Genomic DNA, 13121 nt, shown 5'->3' with positions numbered 1-13121 from the left:
TATATATATATATATATATAAAAATACTGGTTTGGTGTTAAATAATAAAAATAAACGAAAAAACTGCCATTATTATATTTTTCAGAAATACTATTTCTTTTTCTGGTTTGGCAAGGACTCCTCCACTACAAAGATGTTCACATAACAGGCTGCTGTAATAAACAGACTCAACAAAATGAATGCCATCTGTGCAGGTGAGGAGATTGTTTCATCTGAAGAAGATATAATAAAATAATAATAATTCATTTTATTTATGGGTGCCTTTGAACACTCAAGGACACTTTACAATTAATAAAATAGTAAATACATAAGCAATCAATGAAAAAAAACAATGCACAATAATACACAAAACTATATCAATCAGAATAAGCTCATCTAAAAAATGAGTTTTAAGACATGATTTAAAAATTAAGACATGGTAGTCAAATGTGCAGATGGTACAACTAAAGTCACAGAAGCAGAAGACCTGAGAGATTGAGTAGGTGAATACCCATGACGAAAGTTCATGCACATATGAAGTTGACAGATTATGAAGAAAAGTAAAATCATAAATTGAATTCGATATATTGCCAATGGAGTTGCCTTAACACTGGAGAAATATGCACAAACAATGATGTTCGTGTAATGATCCGAGCTGCTGAATTCTGGACAGTTTCTGTAAAACACCACTGAGAAGAAAATTACAATAGTCGATGCAAAATGTAACTAATGCATGTGAAAGGACAGCAGTACTATTATCAGAAAGAGATGATCGAAGACAGTGTTTCGCAAATTATAATATGCTGACTGAGTAATATTATTTATCAAAAGATAAAGTGCTGTCAAGGATGACACCCAGACTCTTAACCTGAAAAGAAGGGAAAATAACAGAATTATCAAGTCAATGTAAAACTTTCACAATTTTGCACTACTAATGCATACACCAAGGCATCATAATTTAATGGATCATAAATGTACAGTATGGCACAGATGTGAAACTAATCTTCCTTTACCATCTGAACAATTATGGATTAAGATACACCAGTTATGATGCAAGTAAACACATTTGTCAGTTTTGCAAATAAAATCTAGCATTAGCATCAGCATTAACATTTTCTTCCTTAGTTTGACTATGAATAATAAGAAAAATATATACATGTCAAGCACCGAACTATTGGAGCAAATACATACAAACTCGCTCGCACACAAACACACACACACAAGTTATCAAACTAATGATTAGCTGATGGTATAAAAAAATAGTCCATATTTGAAGTTTAAAATGATTTTATTGCTTATCTATACATATTGAAAAAATAGTGTATACTAATGAAAGATGAAAAGAAACAAAAACCTTATAAATTTAAAAATATAATAACTTTTAATGTATTTCATGCACACACTTGTTCTTTTTGAAGTCTGGTCTAATTTCAAAGATTTGAGAAACTGCACAAACAAAAGTTTTTTCAAGAATACATTTGTACAAATGTTCACTTGTTAATGAATAGCTGCGTTGTTACTGTTTCTTTACCTCTGCAAGCCATCAGTGCCATTAACTTTGTGTGACATCCTCTGAAATGTCCTCTGAAAATTCTAATGAGTTTCTATAGTTAAACACATTAGCTTCATTTTCAAGCCATTCCATAACGTTGCTGTTGTTGTGCACTACAGAAAGAAATTTGATGATTAAGAAAACTTTGCATGAACATGTTTTGATGATCAAATATTTTTAAAAGAGTTGGAGATACATGGATCATTACTATGGAAACTTAACAAGTCTATGTTTAGTTAGGATCATCTTTTTTGCAGTGAGTACAATTGAAGGTTTGCTGTTAGTTTAACAGCTGACAAAAATTATTATTCTGCAGGAAGTTTGTCAGACTTACTTTCAGGCGGAACCAGATCTACGCTTCCTCTCTCTAACTGGTCTTGGTCTGACTTGTTGGATCCCCACCCACTGTCACTCTCCTTTTCTGCTTCTTCCACAGGTGTCAGGAGATCTGTGTTTCCTCTGGCCATCATCTCCACTTTCTCCATCACCTCGCTGACCTGTTTCCCATCATCCCACTGCATGTTGTTAAGAACATGATATCTGTTTCCACATTTATTGATCAGCCACTGCAGAGCCCCTCCTTCACTCTCAATGTGTTCTTCAATAGTGGGAGTCCCCATCCAGTCTCCCCTGGTGAACACCACTAAGCAGTGCCTCCAAACATTTCGACCCAGGAGCTCAATGTGCTCGTTGACAGACCTTCCATATGCCTTACTGAAGGCGACACCAGACTGCAGAACCAGCAAAACTGCATGAGGTCCTGGTGAACACATAGTAACACTTGACATGATCTCCTGCTTGACTGACTCTGAAGTCTCCTTTACAGCCGCGTATGGCCACCATCCAGGTGTGTCAATTAAAATTATATTTCTCTTGTTGACCTTATCCTTTCTCATCACACTCGTTTTAGTCCTGTTCTCCTTTTGTGTTTTTTTTCAGGATGGTGTTCATCACTGAAGTCTTTCCAACAATTCTGGCACCCATCAAGACAATCCTTAACTCTGGAAAATAATTTTCTGCTAGAAAGAACAGGAAAGTTCATGAACAATTCTTAACATTCAGCTGGAGTTATATTACTTATATAATTAAAGATTTTCTATTAATTGTACAATGCTCTCCAACATTTTTTTTAAACCAAAGATGCACAATACCTGTTAGATGCTCTTGTAAGGTTTGCATCTTTATTTTTACTTGAATCTCTCTCTCTTCTGCTTGTTTCTTCACCTTTCTTCTCTTTTCTTCCATATCTTCAAACAGTTTGCGGTCAGTTTTAAAGGACTGTCCCACATGCCTTGCTACCAAGTTCTCTATCTCATGAAACAGTTTTTGTACATTTATCCCCCTGCTGTCAGTATAATTGAAAACATGAACTCTGTTCTCACACTTTTGTATTAGAGCATCAAGCTCTTTCCCTGCTCTCTCAATTAGCTGCTTGCAATCTGCATCTCTTTGCTCTGTGTTGATGTACATGAGCAGAACGATGGTGTGGTTCCAGATCTGCTCCCCAAAAATCTCCATGTGTTCCAGAACACTGTTTAGGTGCACATCTGTGAATGATTCGTGTAGATTGATGACTAGAAGGAAGGCATGTGGAGCAGGACACAGTTTTAAGCTGTGCACAATCTCCATCTGTATATACTTTGTACTCTCTGCCAGTGTGAAGGTCTTCCACCATCCTGGTGTCATTACCAAAGTAACAGACCTGTTCTGATTTGTCCTCTGAATCATTTCACTCTTGACTATCTCTTTGCCCACTTTACAGTCATTATGACCTAGAATAGTATTAGCTGCAGTGCATTTGTACTCTGCTTTACTGCTGATTATAATGACCTTTACATCTGGAAAAGCTGGACAATCTCCAAAAGAAAATATAGGCATCTGCAGTTTAACAGATTTGAACAGATTACAAGTTTTACAAATTAAGGATCATATTACAGATATTTAATCAAATGTATAGACTGTGTAGTTCGATAGTGCATGTATATTAGTAAGCAAGTGTAGAAAGCCTCTGTCAATACATAAAATTGCACACATTTAATGTTTTAGTTTGCCCTGCTTTCTTATTTTGAGTTTGCTATCAGGTGGAGAGTCAGATGATAATCCTATCTAATTTTGACAAGATTACAAGGTTACAAGAAACACTGTTTATCTTATCTTCCCATGTATATATGACATTGTATAGAAGTTGATGTATTTCCTCAGCAACCAGCACGGATCAGCTCCAGGCATGACAAAGCGGATATCATCCTCTTTTGGAAGGCCAAATAAAGTAGTTTCGCTTTCACAATGAAACACACAGTGCCTTCACGACATGGCGGCAGCAACAATACTACAGCGAGAATAAAAGTTACGCCTTCTTTCTTTGCGTGAAAATTTGGGCAGCATTATGCAAATCTTCCCACATAGTGATGTAGATATGTGGGGGCGTGTTAGAATGAGCCGATCTAGGTAGGCGTGGTTGACTCTTAACTTTTATAAAGAATATCTCTTTGGATTTGAGACTTTAGTCTTTGCAACTTTACAGATCTTCTTTATGCACCAAGAGCTTGTAACACTTCAAAGAAAAAGGAAAAATGTAAATTGCATCATATGACCCCTTAAATGTACATTAAGTAATTGAATAAGTAATTTATTTTAAAAGTCTGGTGACTTTTTAATGTAGGTTATTTGTTCTCAAATTCTTATAATAACACCTTTTAATCAGCTCTGAGGTAAGTTGCTGTTCACATTTCAGCTGCTGTTGTTTTCATCAGTGTTACAATTCACAATGCATTTTAGTGCAGGTTGTTCTAACCAAGCAACATTTCTGTGGTTCAAGTTATTTTGGTTTCAGTACCAAGTCACTTGGGTGTGTCTGATGACATTCCTTTATCCTTATGATACAATTTTACCACATACATAAACATTGCATACTGTGATAATTAAAGGGGTCATATGATGTTGCTAAAAAGAACATTATTTTGTGTATTTGGTGTTATGAAATGTGTTACTTACAGTCTGTGAGTCAGAACAGCCGGCATTGTAGTCTACTCTCCCAGGATCAGGAAACAGTCTTAAAAAAATGCACTGGACACATCGGAATATTTGGGTTGAAGTGTTCTGGAACAGTGTTTTAAATACAACTAAACCACTGATTTCTAGTCGTGTCCTCTTTTGGAAGGCCAAACAAAGTAGTTTCGCTTTCACAATGAAACACAGCGTCACACACGGTGGGCTAGAGTGAGCGGAGGCCGGAGGCCTAGAGTGAGCAGAGGCCGGCTTGAGTGAGCGGTGGCCCCGGGCTGGACTCCACTTCGTCCACGGTGAAAGCGATCCGGTGATCCACAGCGCGAAGTTGATGTATTTCATTAGCGACCAGCACGGATCAGCTCAAGGCATGACGAAGCGGATATCGTCCTCTTTTGGAAGGCCAAACAAAATAGTTTTGCTTTCACAACGAAACACACAGCGCCTTCACGACATGGCGGCAGCAACAATACTACAGTGAGAATAAAAGTTACGCTTTCTTTCTTTGCGTGAACATTTGGGCGGCATTATGCAAATCTTCCCACATTGTGACGTAGACGTGGGGGCGTGTTAGAACGAGCCGTTTTAGGTCAGCGTGGTTGACTCTTAACTTTTATAAAGAATATCTCTTTGGATTTGAGACTTTAGTCTTTTCAACTTTACAGATCTTCTTTATGCACCACGAGCTTGTAACACTCCAAAGAGAAAGGAAAAATTGAAATCGCATCATATGACCCCTTTAAATAATTTTTATCTTTTGCTTCACAAAAAAGGTACAAAATATCTCACTGGGGTGGTGCCTTTTCAAAAGGTACACCTTTGTACCTGGTTTACCCCATAATGGTACGTACCTTTTGAAAGGGTACTTACAAATTGATTACAAGTTGAAACCAAATAAAATCTTCATGGTAATTGGAAGCTTATAATGCATATAAAACATATTATCTCTCAATATTATTTACCCAAACAAATATTACTTAAGGCATGGCTAATATTTCAAGTAATAGGTTTTTGCAGTTATTTAAAACATATAGATTGTGTTACATGTTTTCATGATACTTTCCAAAACCATCCATCTGTTTTAACTGGTTTGTGGCAAACATTTAAACATGAAATTTTTAACATTTAAAGAAAAGAAGCTCACCATAATTATGATCCGAACCCCCTTCTGCTTCCATCATCTGTTGCAGGCCGTCAGTATATATGATAGAAATAGATCTGGCTGCCCTTAGCCCAGCTTTCTTACTATGTCCTGCATTCGTATAATGATTTCAAATATTTTCTGTTTGTTCCCGTACATGTTTTAAATGTGTCTCTGGACTGGTTAACTTGATGTTCTGCTTTATCAATCTCTCCAAAATCTAAAGTACAAACTCCACCCCAAACTTACCGAGATAGAAAAGACAATAGAGTTACAAACTTTCTCACCATACCTTTTCTAAATGTTGCTATACATTGTGTTGTCATTAAGCTGTTTTTGTTAAACATGAAAAATAAATTACTGTTGAAGTAATTAAAATAACACCAAATAATAAGTTCTTTACCCTGTTCTCTCGAGTGTGATGTGCTTGTATTAAGAAATTTCACTTTTGTTTTACTTCATAAACAAGAACACAGTCTGGCAAATTAGGCTGTTAGATGTTCAAATTAGATGTTCTGTTAGAGGATACATTTACATTTCGTTAAAAAAAAATACATTTCGTAAAAAAAAAATGTATATATATATATAGATGTTCAAATTAGATGTTCTGTTAGAGGATACATTTACATTTCTTTAAAAAAAAATACATTTCGTAAAAAAAAAATGTATATATATATATACACACACACACACACACACACAACTTGACTAAAATATAAACATAAATAGAAAAATTAAACATGATGACTAAGGCACACTGCATATTGTTACATCTTGATTAATGAAATTAATCAATTAATGAAATTTCTTTTTATATTTGTCTGCAGCATAAAAATGTTTTTATGCTTTTTATACAGTTATATTTAATGCAGAGAATCACCTTGAAATCTTAGACATAATCTACAAGATATATGCATAAAATATTGTATGCAATAAAACACTTAAAGCAAAAACAATGGGCTTGAGTTATTTTCTTGTTTTGTTGTTGTTATTTTGTTTTGTGTTTGTGTGTGTTTTTTATTTGTGTTTTTATCCATGTAATAAAAGAAAATGGGCACCAAAACTGTTTGGTTACCAAAGTAAATTAGGGTGGGGGTTAACGCAAAAACAGCATAAAAGTGTTTGAGATAAAATATAAAATCTTTCCATTAATATTTATAGGACAATATGTAAGAGGGGGTGTGCTTTAAAGTTTCAGTGCATTTTGTATTATTGGATACTGCAAAAAATTTTGACTTGGTAATTAGTAAAATTAAATTAATAAAATTGCTAAAACATCTATGGCCTACATGGCAAAGTAAGTTGAGTCTGGCCTAAATTATAAGCATTTCAAATTACTTATAACTTTGTCAAAAGATTTATTTGTGGTATGTTCTAATTCGAAGTCTTAAAACACCATAAATCAAATCCTTCGTATAGGCATTTTTTGCAGTTAATTAAATTTATTTTAATTGGTTATACATTTCTTTTTATAATAAACAAAAAATATAAAATCAATATAATAATACGCAACCACTGAAGTATAAAATTCAATAATCACTGTTTCAAAAGTGTAGTCAGCTTCAGCTGGCCAAAATCCTTTTAGGGTTCTAGCAGCAGAACCACAATGAGTTATATTCGATACATTATCGCAATATGTGTAAAAGATCTAAAATAAATAAACAACTAGGCAAGATAATTGCATTTCTTTGGAACTATACAACAATGCTGAAAGGTCAGAAGCATTAAAAAAAATCACATATCAAACATTATAGGCTTTATGGGGTTAAAAGGCTATCAATCCATTATTTTTGGTTCAAAACAAAACTTATTTTTACAAAAACAAAAATATATCATTCTGCTCTCATTTCATAGTGTCTTGTGTGTGAATGTTTAAAAAAATATATATATATGAATAATATTTTACAGTGTTTAAAAACACCATTGTTCTCTGACATGTCTTATCAAAGCCCAAAGATACAAGGGTGGAGGTAACACACTTCTAGGTCCAGTGTTTATACATGTTAGTACTCCTGAATAAATAACATGTTGCACTATTAATGTTTATTTCTTTGTTTTTGCATAGGTCTGGACTGGTGGACACCAGTCAACCAACCTATCGAACTCATTAAACAGTTTTTCCACATTTCTCCCCCTTCTGACAGTATAATTGAAAACATGAACTCTGTTCCCACATTTCTTTATTACAATATCAAGCTCTTTCCCTGCTCTCTCAATTAGCTGCTTGCTGTCTGCATGTCTCTGATCTGTGAATATAACTGGAGTCACTTAAGCAATATGGCGGCCCACTGCTCCAGGTGTGTGCACTTGGATGGGTTAAATGCAGAGCACAAATTCCGAGTACCGGTCACCATACTTGGCTACATGTCACTTTACTTTTTGTCACTAATTAAGCATTTTAACATGTGTGACGAGCGTCCCGAGGCTTCATCAGCGTCGCTCTGGAAACAAGCGAGGAGCACCTGGCCATCATCATCACAGGCTGATCGGTCACAGCTGCACCTCATCAGGTGGTGGCTACTTAAGCCACGCAAGCCCTGCCATTTAGAAGATTCCTCCATGACACTGAGCACTAACGCGCCCTCTCATTGTCCCCACAGAAAGCAGCGTGTGACCGACCAGCCCCACAGGAGCACTGAACGGACCCTCTGCACTGAGAAGACGGAAGAGAGCACTCACGGCACCGGAGCACCTACCTGGACCTTTCTCACTAGCACCCATCACACCAATAAATCCACCCCCCGGGGTATTGATTGAGATGTGTGATTCTTCACCCCGTTACACATACGTAATCTCGAATTATTCACCATAGAGTCTAAATGTTCCAGCTATGTATTTTACCACTGGTATACAGTGAATATGTGACAGCAGTCCTTGAAGTGTGCTTACCTTATTTTGTACAGTACCAGCCAGTATTAACTTTTTGATTACATTTAAGGAGGTGTGCATTATGCCATAAAAAAATAAAACTATAGAAAAGCTGGCTTATTGTAATGAGTGTTGTAGGCTAGGCCTAGTTCTAACACATATTTTGTCACATTAATGTCAAAAATGAAAGGCTTGAAACTTGATCACTTTTTATGATTCGTTCCTTTTTATTAAATAAAATGAGGATTCAAAGGGCCCCGTGAGGGAGAGGGGCCCCAGAACGCAATTTTTTATTGAGGGGGACAACCCCCTCAGTTTTGTTTTTAATGGCAAAGTTGTCTTTATTTTTGTTTCTTTAAGTTAATTTAGAAAAATGTTTGAAACCTTTTTTGTTTGTTAAATTCTAGTTTTTGTTTTTTAAAGTGACGACCAAGCAGATAGAGGCAGACAGCTGAGTTGATCACATTTGAGTTGATCAAACTCAAACGATCAAATTATCAAAACTAAGCTTTTACGGGTTTGGAACGACATGGCGGTGAGTGATTAATGACAACATTTTAATTTTGGGGTGGCGTAACCCTTTAATCCGCGCCTGACCATTTGTATGCTCGGGGCGGTGCTATGCGCCACTGGCCAATAAATTGGCGTGAGGCCTTCAGACATTCGTTACACTGAAGAAGTTCCCATAGCGATGACTCTATGCAGCATCTCATTCCCTATTCAGGGAACCAAGGTTACATACTTAACTGAGATGTTTCAAAAAATGTCCAGCCTTACTGGTGATATCTGAGGACTCATTTGTACCTGTTATCACTCACCCAAAGTGTGTTTTTTATTCACACAACTGACTGAATTATAAGCACAGACACGAATTAATATTAGAACAGTTAGCCAAGAAGTTCACTAGCATATGGCACAAAACCTACAATGTGAACCACGATGAATGAAGAAACAACTTTGATGACAGGTGTTATGCAACCTAATAATTTTGTAGATTTTGCAGTCAATCAGCAACATTTTTGTTTTCTGTCTTTATTTGAATATGAAGTATTGGAGTATTACATACAAACTCACATACCAGTGACATCAGTGACAATAGTGACAATATAAAGTTATGGCAATAGATACTTGAATGCGAAATAGATTGATGTTTCCTGAGATTACTTATTAGCAATTAGTCTTGAGTTAGACACATAACCTTAGGTTGCTCCACAGGGTATGATTGTTAACATTACAAACAATATGAGTAGATCTAACATGAGGGATAATTGTATAAATAGTAAACAAAATTCAAACCCATATTTACAATCATATTTGCCCATAAACAAAACTAAAAAACGTATTACTGCAAATAAACAAGTTACCATCCTGCTCTCATTTTTTAGTTGTAATGATTATGAAAAATTATTGCATACAATGCTATTGTTTGTTTCTCTTGCTGTTTTCTGTAATTACCTCTGCAAGCCATCAGTGATCATGATTTTTTGTACCATCTTCTGAAATGCCTTCTGAAAGATCTGATCTGTAGTTAGTCACAATTTCTGTGTTTTCAAGCCATTTAGTAATGTAGTCATGCACTATAGGAATAAATTTAACAATTAATACAACTTTGTGTAAACATTTACTGACAGTAATTAAATCATTGTTCTGCAGGGAGTTTGTCAGGTTACTTACTGTAAGGGGGATTCAGATTAAAGCTTCCTCTCTCTAACTTGTCTTGGTCTGACTTAGATCCCCACCCACTGTCAGTCTCCTCCATCACTGCTTCCAAAGGTGTCAGGAGATCTGTGTTTCCTCTGGCCATCATCTCCACTTTCTCCATCAACTCTCTGACCTGTTCCCTATCATCCTGCTCCATGTGGTTAATTACATGATACCTGTTTCCACATTTATTGATCAGCCACTGCAGATTCTCTCCTTCACTCTCAATGTGTTCTTCAATAGTGGTAGTGACTGTCCAGTCTCCCCTGGTGAACACCACTATACAGTACTTCCAGACATTTCGACCCAGGAGCTCCATGTGCTCCTTGACAGACCTCCTTTGTGCCTCAGTGAAGGCGACACCAGACTGCAGAACCAGCAAAACTGCATGAGGTCCTGGTGAACACATAGTAACACTTGACATGATCTCCTGCTTGACTGACTCTGAAGTCTCCTTTACAGATGCGTACGGCCACCATCCAGGTGTGTCAATTAAAATGGCTTTTCTCTTGTCAGCCTCTCCTTCACTCATCACACATTTTCTTGTCACGCTCTTCTCTTGTTTAATTTTTAAGATGGTATTCACCACTGAGCTCTTCCCAACGATATTGCCACCCATTAGGACAATCCTTAACTCTGGAAAAAAATTATCTGCCAAAAAGAACATGAAAGGTCATGAACAGTTTAGCTGGAGTCATCCAAGACAATTCTATCATTTCTATTAATTCTACAGTGTTGTTGAATATTTTCTAAAACCAAAGATGCTCCATACCTGTTAGATGTTCTTTCAAGTTTTGCATCTTAGTTTTTATTTGGATGGATCTCTCTTCTGCTTGTTTCTTCACATTTCGTCTATTTTCCTCCATATCTTCAAACAGTTTGCTGTCAATTTTAAAGGACTGTCCTTCATGCTGAGCTACCAAGTTCTCTATCTCACGGAACAGTTTTTCCACATTTATCCCCCTGCTGTCAGTATAATTGAAGACATGAACTCTGTTCCCACACTTCTTTATTACAATATCAAGCTCTTTCCCTGCTCTCTCGATTAGCTGCTTGCTGTCTGCATGTCTCTGATCTGTGTTGTCATACATGAGCAGAACAATGGTGTGGATCCAGATCTGCTCACCAAAAATCTCCATGTGTTCCACCACACTTTTTAGGTGCATGACTGTAAATGGTTTGTGTAGATTGATGACTAGAAGAAAGGCATGTGGACAAGGACTCAGTCTTAAACTGTGCACAATCTCCATCTTTAAATACTTTGCACTCTCTGCCAGTGTGACGCTCCTCCACCATCCTGGTGTCATTACCAAAGTAACAGACCTGTTCTGAACTGTCCTCTGTTTCATCTCACTCTTGACTATCTCTTTTCTCACTTTACAGTCAATATGACCAAAAATGGTATCAGCTGCACTGCGTTTGTACTCTGCTTTACTGCCGATTATAATGGCCTTTATCTCTGGAAGAGCTGGACAATCTGCAAAAGAAATTTAAGGAACCTGTAATTATCACTTGTAGTTTACAAACCTTAACAAATGCATTATTATATTTTAGGTGCATAGTCAAATGTATAAATCGTGTACTTTCCATGTGCATTTGGTTCATGCATGTGGTTTGTAATATTAAAGCAAATGCATTTCTTGTAGTTTGCCTTGCATTGTTGTGTTTGTTTTTAGGTTGCAAATCAAATTACATTTCGACAGTTTTACAAAGTTTCCCAGCTTGGCTTTGTGTCATTAGCTTTTGTACATTTATCTTAACATCCATTATCTCAGGACACTGTAAAGTTGTTGCTTTGAAACTTCTAGGTTTTACTTTCACTGTAACCACAATAAGATCTCTCACATTTGTATGAAGTACGGTAAAACGTTTTGGCCTCACTATATTGATTTGTACTTCTTGGGAATAATTCTATGTACAGTCCTATGTTTATATAATATCTTTCATCATATGAACAACAATGTATACATAGTATGTAAGAGATACAAGATCATGTATCTTGAAAGATAAGTTATTTTGAAGACTTTTGTGTTAGATCATCAAATATATGTTTTGTCAAACTTTTAAAAATGTATCTACAACATGGTGAAAACTCACTGTAGTGACGATCGGAGTCCTCTCCTGCCTCCATCATGCATCACAGACTGTCAGTTTGTAGTTCTTGAAGTTTACTTCAGTATCTTCTTTCTGTCCTTTTTTCTCACTCCCAATGTTCTGTTTTTTAGTTCTCAGTCTTTCTTTGGTTTCTCTATTTTAAACAAATAAAGATAATGAATATTCAAGCATTTCGCTGTAGTCCAAACGAGCCATTTGCTGTAGTTCTTGAAAACTGATTTTTTTTTTAACCACTTAAGCTCAAGGCGTTTTTTGGTATTTTCGCCTAAATTTGACATACTCAAATTCAAATGTTTACCCTACACACATACAATGGAGAAAATTTTTAAAAAATGGTTTCATTGCAAAGAAAACCATTTGAACTACAAAATATGAGTGTAATACTTTATAAATAACATTATATATTTTTCAAATATTACAATAAACACAAAAAAAACATAGGCACTTTTGGAGTTTTAAAATATATATATATTTTTTTAAATTCTGTAATTCAGGTTTTATTAGGCCCAGCTCTCTGCAATTTACTTTGTTTGATGCCACTAGATGCCAAAAAGTTATTACATTATATCTGAAGCGAGTGAAATTGTCTATTTCTGCATCTAAATGTGTCATTGTGAGTTTCCTTTGCAAAAACAGGCTTTATAAAACACATTAACCACACAATCCTATTTTACTCTGTGCCATAAGCACTTTAATTGATTATTAATTGAATTATGTTTCATTTTTATGTTTTTCTAAGTAGTAATATACAAAATGGCA

General features: G+C 35.8%; 1 protein-coding gene and 1 long non-coding RNA gene across 3 annotated transcripts in view; one reads left to right on the top strand and one right to left on the bottom strand.

The window, feature by feature from the left end:
- LOC107591381 (uncharacterized) overlaps positions 1 to 2531 on the top strand; it is a 3383-nt gene extending 852 nt beyond the window's left edge. The window contains exons 2-4 of the long non-coding RNA XR_001609873.1: positions 86 to 194; positions 1968 to 2378; positions 2471 to 2531. This is a non-coding gene — a long non-coding RNA (uncharacterized lncRNA). The remainder of the gene's footprint in view (positions 1 to 85; positions 195 to 1967; positions 2379 to 2470) is intronic.
- A 7046-nt stretch (positions 2532 to 9577) lies between these two features.
- The window catches only part of LOC107591377 (uncharacterized), a 4750-nt gene continuing 1206 nt past the window's right edge, over positions 9578 to 13121 (bottom strand). The window contains exons 3-6 of one of the 2 annotated variants that reach the window (XM_016280535.1): positions 12345 to 12495; positions 11020 to 11724; positions 10221 to 10898; positions 9578 to 10123 (exon numbers count right to left, since the gene is read on the bottom strand). In XM_016280535.1, the coding sequence (XP_016136021.1) occupies positions 10014 to 10123; positions 10221 to 10898; positions 11020 to 11724; positions 12345 to 12381 (1530 nt within the window). In that variant the 5' untranslated portion in view covers positions 12382 to 12495 and the 3' untranslated portion in view covers positions 9578 to 10013. Of the gene's footprint in view, positions 10124 to 10220; positions 10899 to 11019; positions 11725 to 12344; positions 12530 to 13121 lie in introns of those variants that run through there. The other variant, XM_016280536.1, reaches the window with a different exon arrangement.

This window comes from Sinocyclocheilus grahami, unplaced genomic scaffold (assembly GCF_001515645.1).
Source record: "Sinocyclocheilus grahami isolate Dianchi unplaced genomic scaffold, SAMN03320097.WGS_v1.1 scaffold141.1, whole genome shotgun sequence".
NCBI classification, from domain to species: Eukaryota; Metazoa; Chordata; class Actinopteri; order Cypriniformes; family Cyprinidae; genus Sinocyclocheilus; species Sinocyclocheilus grahami.
This window is presented reverse-complemented; position numbering and strand designations above follow the sequence as displayed.